Source organism: Elephas maximus, chromosome X, assembly GCF_024166365.1.
Source record: "Elephas maximus indicus isolate mEleMax1 chromosome X, mEleMax1 primary haplotype, whole genome shotgun sequence".
Taxonomy (NCBI): domain Eukaryota; kingdom Metazoa; phylum Chordata; class Mammalia; order Proboscidea; family Elephantidae; genus Elephas; species Elephas maximus.
Genome location: NC_064846.1, coordinates 115,602,069 through 115,614,544, shown reverse-complemented (window position 1 = coordinate 115,614,544; position 12,476 = coordinate 115,602,069). Strand labels below are relative to the sequence as shown.

Genomic DNA, 12,476 nt, shown 5'->3' with positions numbered 1-12,476 from the left:
GCTGACTAGAAGTGGGGAGAATAGACATCCTTTTCTTGTTCTTGATTTTAAGGGGAAAGTACTGTCTTTTTTCCATTAAGTATGATATTAACTGTGAGGTTTTTTTTATAGATACCCTTTACAGGTTGAGGAAGTTCCCTTCTGTTCTTAATTTGTCTAGTGTTTTTGCCATGAATGGGTGTTGGATTTTGTCAAGTGCTTTTTCTGCATCTATTGAGATGACCATGTGGATTTTATGCTTTATTCTGTTAATGTGGTATGTTTGGTTTTCAGATGCTAAACCAATCTTGCACTGCTGGAATAAATCCCATTTGGTCACATTATATAATACTTCTTATATCTTTTTTTTTAATAATTTTTATTGTGCTTTAAGTGAAAGTTTACAAATCAAGTCAGTCTCTCACACAAAAACTTATATACACCTTGCTACGTACTCCCAACTACTCTCCCTGTAATGAGACGGCCTGCTCCCTCCCTCCTCTCTCTCTTTTCGTGTCCAATTACTTCTTATATCTTATTGGACTTGGTTTGCTAGTATTTTGTTGAAGATTTTGCATCTATATTCATAAGGGATATTGGTCTCTAGTTTTCTTTTCTTCTAATATCTTTTCTGGTCTGGGTATCAGAGTAATACTGTCTGCATAGAATGAATTAGAGATCGCAAATTCACCAAGTTCTCATTCCACCATTCCATTGATCTCCTATTGCTCCTGTATTTTAAAAGAATTAAAAACCCTCTTTATCCCACATTCCGTTGCAACTATGACTCTGTTTCTGTAGTCCCCTAACAGCAAAAACTCTCCAAAAGAGTTGTCTGTCCTCATTTCTTCCTACTCTTCTTCCATTCTCTCTTTTTTCATTTTTTGTTAGATATATAATAAAAGAATTTATATATATATATATATTTCCTACTATTCTATTTTTGGAAGAGTTTGTGAAGGATTGGTGTTTGTTTTATATATGTCAATTTTTTGTTGTTCTTTCTCTGTTCCTTGAGTCCTTTTCTTTGTATTAAGTAGCTCTTTTCTGCTATAACTTTTTTTTTAATTAATTTTTATTAAGCTTCAAGTGAACATTTACCATTCCAATCAGTCTGTCACATGTAGGTTTACATACATCTTACTCCCTTCTCCCACTTGCTCTCCCCCTATTGAGTCAGCCCTTTCAGTCTCTCGTTTCGTGCTAATTTTGCCATCTTCCCTCTCTCCCTATCTTCCCATCCCCCCTCCAGTCAAGAGTTGCCAACACACTCTCCAGTGTCCACCTGATTTAATTAGCTCACTCTTCATCAGCATCTCTCTCCCCCCCACTGACCAGTCCTTTTCATGCCTGATGATTTGTCTTCGGGGATGGTTCCTGTCCTGTGCCATCAGAAGTTCTGGGGAGCATTGTCTCTGGGATTCCTCTAGTCGCAGTCATACCATTAGGTATGGTCTTTTAATGAGAATTTGGGGTCTGTATCCCATTGGTCTCCTGCTCCCTCAGGAGTTGTCTGTTGTGCTCCCTGACAGGGCAGACATCGATTGTGGCCGGGCACCAACTAGTTCTTCTGGTCTCAGGATAATGTAGGTCTCTGGTTCATGTGGCCCTTTCTGTCTCTTGGGTTCTTAGTTGTCGTGTGACCTTGGTGTTCTTCCTTTGCCTTTGCTCCAGGTGGGTTGAGACCAATTGATGTATCTTAGATGGCCGCTTGTTGGCATTTAGGACCCCAGGCGCCACAATTCAAAGTGGAATTCTGCTATAACTTTTTAATTCCCTTGTTTCTTTTACTATGTATTTTTTGAGTTAAGTTCTTAGTGGTTGCCCAGGGGATTACAATTAACATCTAATGTGAAACAATCTATTATGGAAAAAAATAACTAACTTAATTTCAGTAATGTGCATAAATTTTGCTGTGATACACCACCACTTCCTCTCCTTCCTCTGTACTATTGTCATACAAATTATATCTGTATACATTAAAAGCCCATCAACACAGTTTTATAATTATTGTTTTTCTTCATTCTTCTTTATTTCTGCTTCTCAGGTTGGGTAATCTCTATTGACCTGTCTTCAAGTTAGCTTTTTCTTTCTTCTGCCAGCTCAAATCTGTTGTTGAACCCCACTAGTGAATTTTTCATTTCAGTTATTGTGCTTTTCAACTCAGATTTTCCATTTGATTCTTTTTTATAATTTCTCTTTGTTGATATTCTTTATTTGGCAACAGGACATTCTCCAAAAAAAAAAACTACTTCCCTTTAATTCTTTAGACTTGGTTTCCTTTAGTTCTTTGAACATATTTATAATAGCTAATTTAAAGCCTTTGTCTGTTAAGTCCAAAACATGGACCACCTCAGGGACATTTTCTGTTGACTGCTTTTTTCCTGTGTATGTGGCATTTTTTATGTGGCATACTTTCCTGTTTCTTTGAATGTCTCACAATTTTTTGTTGAAAACTAGACATTTTAAATAAGCTATTCTAACAACTCTGGTATCAGATTCATCCACCCCCAAGGTTTGTTGCTGTTGCTTTTTTGTGGTATTTCTTGTGGTTTCTTGTTTCTGTTTATTTATTTAATGATTTTCCTGGACTAATTCTGTAGATTGTATATTCCCTGCAGTGTGTGGTCCCTGAGTTCTCTGCCAGATTTTTTTAAGTTCTTATTTTTATTTTTAAACCTGGCTTCCTAGAGGTCACACCTGGGTAATTATAATTTGGTGGTTGGCCAAAGATTAGCACTGTAAAGTTGCTGTTTTCCCTTTCCATACTCTGTTCCTTAGAAGAATCTAGCTCACCCTCAAGGAGGGAGGGTGGAATTAAACTCTACCTCCTGGAGGGGGTTGTAACTACAACATTATTTGGAATTCTGAAGGAAGACTTGTCTCTTCTCCAATTATTTATTTATTTGTTTATATCAATATGAGCTCATACATATTTAATAATTTGAGTTATAATCTAATACTATATTATGTTTTTTTGCTCAAATAGTTATAGCTTAGGCCACTCAGGGCTCTTTCATGCTGGCTCATTTTGTTTTTGAGTGCTTCCTTACTTTTTTGGCACTACACGATGTTCCAGGTTCATGTAGTATTTTCCTGCCCCAGCCCTAGAATCAGCCATCTCTCCAGGAAGCCCTGATTCCTTTAATTGGAGAACCGTATCTTTTATTATTTCTTACAAGTTGTCTGTAGATTCTTTTGTGTGTTCTATGTTGATAATCATATCAACTATAAATAATAACAGTTCAGGGTTTTTTTTTCTTCACAGTCTTTATACCTTTATTTGTTTTGTCTGACCAAGATAACCAAGACCTCCAGTACAGTGCTGAATAGCAAAGGTGATAGTGGACCTCCTTGTCTTGTTGCATATTTTACAGGAAATGCCACTAACTTTTCCATGTTAAGAATGATATTTGCTGTAGGTTTCTACAGGTTTTACCAGGTTAAGCAAGTTCCATCCTATTCCTCTATGCTAAGAGGTTTTCTTTTTGGTTTTTTTTTTTTTTTAATCATGAAAGAGTGTTGATTTTTTTTTTTAATCAAATGCTCTTTCTGTTTCTTAGGATGCTTATGCATTTTTTCCTTCAATAACCTGATAATGTGGTAAATGACATTTATAGATTTTTCTGATGTTGCATTTTTCTGATGTTGCACTTTTGCATTTCTGGTAATAAACACAACTTTTCCTTTATATATAGTACAGGATTTGGTTTAAGGGGCCCTGGTGGCACAGTGGTTAAGCACTCAGCTACTGATGGAAATGTTGGTGGTTCAAACCCACCAGTCACTCCTTGGGAGAAAGATGTGGCAATCTGCCTCTATACAGATTAGAGCCTTGGAAACCCTATGGGGCAATTCTACTCTGTCCGGTAGGGTCATTATATGTCAGAATCAACTCGTCAGCAATAGGTTTTTTTTTTTTTTAATTTGATTTGCTAATTTTTTGTTAGGATTTTTTCATCTACGCCCATGAGTGACATTGATCTTTAATTTTCCTTTTACATGATGCCCTCATTTGCTTTTGGTATCAAGGTTCACTGGCATAGAATGAATCAGGAAGTGTTCCCTCTTACAAGTCTCTGGAAGATGATGTATGACTTTGGAATGATCTGATCCTTGAAAGTTGGTAGAACTCTCCAGTAAAACCATCAGGGTCTGATTTTTTTCCTTTTTAATTTTGAACTAGTATTAAACTTCTTAAATAAAATCTTATAAAACTTTTAAATGAGAAACTTAAAATTTGCCTCCATAACATATTGTTTTATATCAGGTTTTATGCTTGAAATAGCCACACACAAATCCTGATCAAGGCTTCTTAATGATGAATTCTTCAAGATCTTGACAGCCACTGTCAACAAAAATCTGTTTGCACAAGTAGGTGATAAAATATTTAAAACCATTTTTAACTTGTTCAAAAATGTATAACAATTGAAATCATATCTAACAGTTTTTTTTGTTTCACTGACAAATATATTGTTGAAATTTCTTGTGATAATGTGAGTATATTTCAAATCCATTTGAACATTTTCATATTAACTATTCCAAAATAATGATGAAGCTCTTATTTGCAGACTATGCATCATTGTTAGAACCATCACCCTGCAGCTAGTTTGGACACCACTAAAAGGGCACACCAGCTGCAAACGGATAGAATTCGTGAAGATAGAGTTTCAGGGCTGCCACCTGGAGCTACACCCTCCAGAAGCCCCTGCTTGGCCTCCCTGCATCCAACCAGCCACATCTCTGTGCATGGTGTTTCTTGGAAACTGGAACATAGACTCTTCCAGCAGCTCTACAGACTCCTTGTCTTCAGTGAGCACAAGACCACGCAGCTGACTACTGAAGAGGATGTCCAGGTGATAAAGCACCTCCTTGGCCCCACTTAACATGTTTACTGCAAAGCAGTAACCGAGTGCTGGATGTTATTCATTTGTACTCACCACCTCCATGAACTTTAGAGGGATTATTTGTCAGACCCCACTTCACTAAGGGCCATCCTCTAAGGATCTCCAAAGGAGGTTACCCATAGGGAGAGGTGGCTTGCCTAGGGTCTCCATTGCCACAGGTCCCACCTGGACACCTCAAGGGCTGAGGAGATCAATATCTCTTCACCTACCTGTAATCCACATACCAACTAGAAAGCTCTGCCTGCCAGTTTTTGTTTGGTTTGTTGTTTTTTGATAGGAAGATTTCTAGCTACTGCTTCAATTCCTTTTATAGGTATAAGACTATTCTGAATTTCTTTTTCTTCTCGAATCAATTTTGTTATATTTTTCTAGGAATTGGTACATTTTACCTACATTTTCAAATTTATTGGCATAAAGTTCCCTTATATTTTTATTCTCTGCTGTATCTAATCTGTAGTTATGTCTCCTTTTTCATTGTTAATATTGGTTATTTGTGCCTTCTCACTTTTTTTCTTGATCAATCTCACCAGAAGTTTGTCTATTTTATTAGTCTTTTCAAAGAACCAACTTTTGGCTTTGTTGCTCCTTTCTATTGTGTCTTTGTTTTCTATTTCACTAATTTCGGCTCTTATCTTTTTTGATCTCCTTCCTTCCACATTCTTTGGGTTTATTCTTTTGTTCTTTTTCTAGCTTCTTAAATTGGACATTGAGCTCATTAATTTTCACCCTTTCTTGTATTCTGATTTGTGCATTTAAGGATATAAATTGCTCTCTATAACTACTGCTTTTCTACAAGTTTAGATATATAATATGTTCATTGTTATTCAATTCCAAGTCCTTTTACGTTTCCATAACCCATGAGTTAATGTAGAAGTATGCTTTTAAATTTCTAAATGCTCGAGGATTTTAAATCTTACCTCTTTGTTATTGAAACCTGTCTTAATTGCATTATGGTCAGAGGATGTGATCAGTGTGATAACAACCCTGAAATTTATTGAGACTTGTTTTAGCTGTAGTACGTGATCAATTTTTTTAATGTTTCCTATGTGATTTATAAAAATGTGTGTTCTCTAATTGTTAAATACAGGGTTTTACATATGTCTGTTATCAAGTTTATTAATTGTGTTCAGATTTTCTTTATCTGTACTGATTTGTTGTGATATACCAATAATTGAAAGAAGTGTGTTAATATTCAACTATGATGGTGGATTTATCAATTTCTCCTTGTAGTTCTATCATTTTTTGCTTTATATGCTTTATATATATTATTTTATTAGGAGCATTCAAATTAAGAATTGTTGTATATTCCTGGTGAATTGAGCCTTTAATCCTTATATAATGACCCTCTCTACCCCAATAACACATTTTTCCTTGAAGTCTGTTTTATATTATGGTAATATATCAACGCAAGCTTTTCTTTTTGTTATTTGTGCGGTATACAATTTTCCATCCTTTTACTTTTCAATATTTTCATGCCTTCATACTTTAACTATGTGTCTTGTAAACAGCATATGTGTGAACTTTTTAAAAAATCTAATCCGATGGTCATTGTCTTTTAATGGGCAAGTTTGGTCTGTGTATATTTACTTTGATATAGTCAGACTTTTTTCTACCATCACACTTTTTTATTTCTATTTGCCCCTGTCTCACCTTTTCTATGCTTCATTTTTCTCTTTTCTTTCCAATTTTTTGGTTTTGAATTTTTTTAATTCGTTTTTTTCCTCCTTATGATTTGGAATTTACATATTCTTTTTCTGTTCTTTCTGTGGTTATCCTTCAAATTTTATCATACATGTTTAACTTACAAAGTCTGAAGTTAAATGGTATTTTCATCCCCATCTTGAAGAATACAAGCACCTTAGAAACCCTTCAACTCTAGTCATTCCTTTCCTTATTTACATGCTGTTGTTTTCAAGTATGTTAGTTCTTTTTTTTTCCTAAGCTCACAAATTATTATTATTTTGTATAGACAGTGTTTGTTTGGACTTAGTTGCATACATTCTTGCATCTCAAAGCATCTTTTTGAGTCATTCTCCTTCATTGTGAATGCAGAGTTTCTTGTTGTTAGGTGCCATTGAGTCAATTTTAACTAAAAGCAACCACATGGGACAGAGTAGAACTGCCCCATAGGGTTTTCTTGGCTGTAATCTTTCAGAAGCAGATTGCCAGGTCTTTCTCCTGCGGAGCCGCTGGGTGGGGTTGAACTGCCAACCTTTCGGTTAACAGCCAAGTGCTTAACTGTTTGGCACCACCAGGGCTCCTTGAATACAATGCTTAGATATTCTTTAAGTGCAGTTCTCTTGGTGTTAAATTCTCCCAGTCTTTGTTATATGTAAATGTCTTTATTTTACCCTCACTCTTGAAAGATAATTTACTACAGGTGTTTTTGCCTAACATTTAGAATATATAATCCCATCTTCTTTTACCTTTGACAAGTCTGCTTTGTTGCTCTTGAGAAGTCTAATTGCTGTTTTTTGGAGGTGTTTTGTTCTTACGCTGGCTGCTCCTAAAATCTTTTCTCTCTGACTTTTATTTTTGAAGAAAGGTGTGTAGGGTTCCTGCAGTTTCATTCTAACATATTTAGGCATGTATTTCTTTATTCTACTTTGGAAAAGTTTTGCTTCATGGCTTAGTAGATTTATGTTTTCCATAATTTCTGGAAAATTCTTAGCCATTATCTCTTCAAATATTGCCTTTCTTCTACTATTTCTATTTTCTTCTTTATCAGACCATAAATAGGTATATTTTGGACCTCCTCATTCTGTCATCCATATCTTCTAACATCTCTAATATTTTCTCTCTCTTTATCTTCCTGTGTTTCATTTTGGGCAAATTCTACATCTATATCTTTCAGTTTACTGACTCTCTATTCAGCTGTGTCTAATCTGATGTTTAATCTGTCCATTGGGTTATTTCAACAATTTTTATATTTTTCATTTGTGTAAGCTTCATGTGTTTTACTTGCTAATCTGCCTAGTCATTCCTAATAGTCTCTTGTTGCTTGCTCATCTTTGTGATTGCAACATTATTTCTTTAAACATTTCATACAATTTTTGTTTAATCAATATTCATTCTTACATGAGTATGGCATTGTAAATGTTATTTACATCTAAAACACATTACATATCCTTTCTTGTGCACTGTTTGTTTTTCTAGGAGCTAATAATTGTCTTTTTTTTGTATAGTGTTCTAGGACCTATTACAAATTCTTCCCTGAAATGCTTTTTAAAATTCAAGTCAGATCATATCCCTCCTCTGCTCAAAATCCTCCCATGGCTCCCAGCTCCCTCAGAATAAAAATAAAAACCAAAGTCCTTGCCATGGCCTGAAAGTACCCAAACAGTCTGGCCCCTGTTTCTTCTCTGACCTCATTACGTGTCACTCTCCTTATCACTCACTTCGCTGCAGTCACACTGGCCTCCTTGCTATTCCTCAAACATACTACCAAGTGCCCTTCACAGGGCTTTTGTACATGCTGTTCTCGCTGCCTGAAACACTCTTCCTCCGAGATAATCTGATAACTTGTCTGCCCACTTCCAATGTGCTCAAATGTTACCTCCTTAGAGAGGCATTTCCTGACCAACAAATCTAAAATAGCCCCATTCACCAGTTCTTTCTATCCCCTTATCCTACTTTATGTCTTATGTTTTTCTACAAAGTGTTGATCACCACCTGATATATTTAATATTTATTTATTGTAGTTAGTGTGTGTCTCTCCCCACTAGACTGTAAGCTCCATGAAAACAGGGACTTTTGTTCACTCCTGTATCCCCAGTGTCAAGAGCAGTGCATGGTAATATTTAGAAGATAATAAATATTTGTGGAACAAACTGAATTAATTAATTAACATGGAGGATAGAGAGACAAATGCCTTGAATACTAGGCTAGGCCTGGGGGCTTGAATGCTATGCTGGGGAGCTTGGATATCATTGTTCAGAGGGGTGGAGACTGTGAAGAAGCAATGAGGATAGCTCTAGAGTTCTTATGAAAAGTTCTCAGTTCCTAGCGTGGTGACTGACAAAACTCCATGTTATCTGTTTGACTGGTTCTGCACCCTAGAGCTCCTCAAGGAAAACCTGCCTCTTTTTCAAACAGCTTCCAAACTTGTGTTGTCGGGCCTGCCTGTTACTTGATGAAAAACAAAGCCCCAGCTTTGACTGGACCTTCTGATCCCAACTAGGAAGCCCCTTCCTCTTGCCCTGTGGGGGACTGTTTCTTGGTCCTTATGCCAGCATAACCTCTCCCCCCCCCACACACACATTAGGCTTTTTCTGTGGTACCTGAGGGAGGGGATGTTGTGTGCAGAAGCAGCCATAATGCCTGGCACATAGTAAGTGCTATTATAGTGGTGAATACTACAGGGAGGTAAGTCTTATTAGTGCAAGACTTTTTTTCCATTGTTAAGGCTACAACAAGCTGCAGGTTTTAGTCCTGGTTTTACCCCTGAATCCTTTGGAGACCATACTGGTTCTAGTGTTCCTGCCTTTTGGATACTAATTCTGTTGTCTAATGTTGTGGCCTTCTGGTTTTGTGTCTCATGCCATCCGTGTACACAGAGCCCTCTGGTACCCCACTGGAGACCTCCCTCTCCAGCCAGCATCAGTTCATTGATCATTATCACACTGGGTTCAATCATCCAACCAGTTACAAGTTCAGTTGAAAAAAGTTTGACTAAAGACCTGCTATGTGTGAGATCCCCTGCTCTACACGAGAATGAACAAAGTTTGTTCCCAGACACAGAACCATAATTTCAGAGCAGTGTAGTCAGTGCAATAACTGTAGTAGGCACAATAGACTGAGAACCCCAATAGGAACACATAACCCAGCTCAGGAGACCAGAAAAGTTTTCTTAGAAGTGATGGCACATATGAACTGAATCTTAAAAGATAACTAGGATTCTACTAGGTGATTAACAAGGGGGATGAGAGGTCAGTCCAGGCAGAGGGTACAGCATGGGCAAAGGCCCAAAGATGGGAAGCAACATGGTGTATACAAACTTGCCTAACTACACTCCCAGTTCACTTGTCTTTCCATAAGATCATCCTGGAAGACTTTGGCACATACAAAAATCCAGACATGAGTTTGTGGCCTTCCCTGGCATGTCAGTCTGGTAACTATTCAGAAAGGCAATGAGAGGTTGGTCTGACATGACTGTTCGTGAGCTCATCCACACCAGCTTCCAGTATCCCTGGCTTCCTTGTCTAGACCATGGAGTTTATGTGACCTGTTTCCTTCACACCTCCCCTGGGGTCAGCGTGTTGCCCCAGGAGTTTTGGCATTCATTCACACCCATAATAATACAAGAAATGTGGGTTTTGGAGTCTGGCAGGCCCAATTTCAAAGCATGGAGCCCCCACATCTTTATTGTGTGACCTTAGCCAATTCACCTACTTTCTCTGAGTATCAGTTTCCTCATCAGTAAAATGGGGCTTGTGTCCACCTTGGATGGTTGCTGTGAATATTAGAGTGTATGTAAAGTGCCTGGCATCTTGTCACTGTTTATTAAACACCTACTACTATATATATTTTTTTTTTTTACTATAGGGTCGCTGTGAGTCTGAATCAACTTGACAGCAACAGATTTAGTTTGGTTTGGTTTACTATCAGTATTAAAGGGAGAACATCGTAGTGGTTAAAAGCATGAGCTGTAGCTCCAGGATTTGGATTGTAGCTCAACTACTGTGACCTTGGTTCAAATACTGGATCCGATACTAAAGCCTTAGTTTTCTCATTTGTAAATTAGGGTTACTGTACCTACCTCAGGGTTATTTTGTGTATTATTATAGCAGTGTAAGATATGCAGACCCCTCCCTGACCTGCCCCCTCTAGGGACCCCGTTCTCAAGGGAACCTACCCCCTCTTCAGCCTTTTCTCTAAGGCTGACAAAGAGGACAGGTTTGCCCTCTCGGTGTCATCGAGCTGCCATCTTATGGGAATTTTCTAATGTTAATCTGCTCTTGTGTTTATGGGATCAAACCCAACATTTTTATGGTATATTAGTCTTTTTTTATTCATCATGAATTTGGTTTGCTAATAACTTGTTTAGTATTTTTACATCTTTGGTCATGAATAATTTTCCTTTCTCTACCATGTTTGCCTAGTCAAGTTTATACTGGTATCATCCAATAAGTATAGTTTTCCAGGAATTGGTCCAGTCCATCTAAGTTTCCAAATTCATTTTATTCTCTTATTTTTTTTAATTTCTGCTTTACATTGCTCATATTAGCTTTGCCTTTTCTCTCTTTTTTGAGTTTTTTTTAAGTGGTTAGCCTTATAATTTTACCATACATATTTAGCCTAAAGTCTAAACATTATTATAACTGCCCACCCAAACAATACAATCTTATAAAACATTTAATGTCTCTCAATTTATATGTTACTGTTTTCTAATATTTTAGTTCTTCATTTTTTAAACGCCAAACTCCCCAAAATAGACATTAATGATACTATTATTTTATGCAGACAGTATTTAGATTTAAATACTTGTTTACAATATCGTTTGCTGACCTTCCTTCTTACACCTCAGACTTCCCTTTTTGGAATTTTTTCCTCCTTGAAATATTTATTTTAGAAGATCCTTTAGTGCAAATCTCTTAATTGGAAACTCCCTCAATCTGTGTCCGTTTGTAAATGACTTTCTTTTTCTTCTTGGAAGATAGGTTTGTTGGATACCCAATTCTAAATTACCTTTTTTTTTCTTAACACTTAGAAGATGTTACAGCATTCTCTTTTGGTTGCTCTTGAGAAGTCTGCTGTCAGTCTAAACTGTTGTCATCTGTAGGTGTTCTTTCTCTCTGGCTGCTTTGACTATTACTCGACTCTAAGAGCTATTTTTTGTTCTTTAAATATTCCTTTTTATAGCTTCCTGATCTTGCTTTATTTTTTTCTTGTCACTCTGAGGACATTAAATAATAGTGTTTTTTAAGTGTTTTCCCTGCATAATTTCTGTTTCCATGTATGTATATTTGTGTGTCAGCAGCAGTGAGAAACTCTCCCTGATGCCAAATTTGGCCAAAGGCACCACAGATGCCAAAGGCGTAACATATTCTGAAGGCTTATAGATGGTTTTTGTAGATTGTGTGTGTGGTAGGGGGGAGCATCTCTCTATTAATGTACAACCCTGAATCAGGGCCACAACTTATGCCACTTGAGAGTATGGTAGTATAGTGGACTTTGGAGCCAGACTGCATGGGTTCAAATACTCAGTCTGCCTTTTCATAGCTGAACAAGTCACTTAACCTCTATATTCTTTAGTTTCTTCTTCTGTAAAAATGGGGTAATAGTAGTACTTACTTCATAAGGTTGTTGAGGGTATTAAATGTGTTAATATATATAAGGTGTTTAGAGGAGTGCCTGTTACATACCTACAGCTAATGTAAGCACTTTCTGTGTGTTTGCTATTGTTACCATGATTAATTTTGTGCTGAAGGGATTTACGGGAGTAGAAGAGCTTCTGTGGTACAATGAGGAAAGCACAGAGTATATCCTGCCCCGTATGTTCCCCCCAATATCTTGGAAACAAAAGCCATCCACAAAAAACACAAAGTCAGGAGTTTGAAGGAGTTATTTGGGCACTTTAGGGTCTGAGAT

The 12,476-nt window shown here is 36.9% G+C and overlaps 1 protein-coding gene across 1 annotated transcript; it reads left to right on the top strand.

The window, feature by feature from the left end:
* The first annotated feature begins 5,345 nt into the window (after positions 1–5,345).
* KANTR (KANTR integral membrane protein) lies at positions 5,346–5,576 on the top strand. The gene has a single exon (XM_049871782.1). It carries the CDS (start codon positions 5,346–5,348, stop codon positions 5,574–5,576), a length of 231 nt encoding a protein of 76 aa, XP_049727739.1.
* Positions 5,577–12,476: the final 6,900 nt, after the last annotated feature.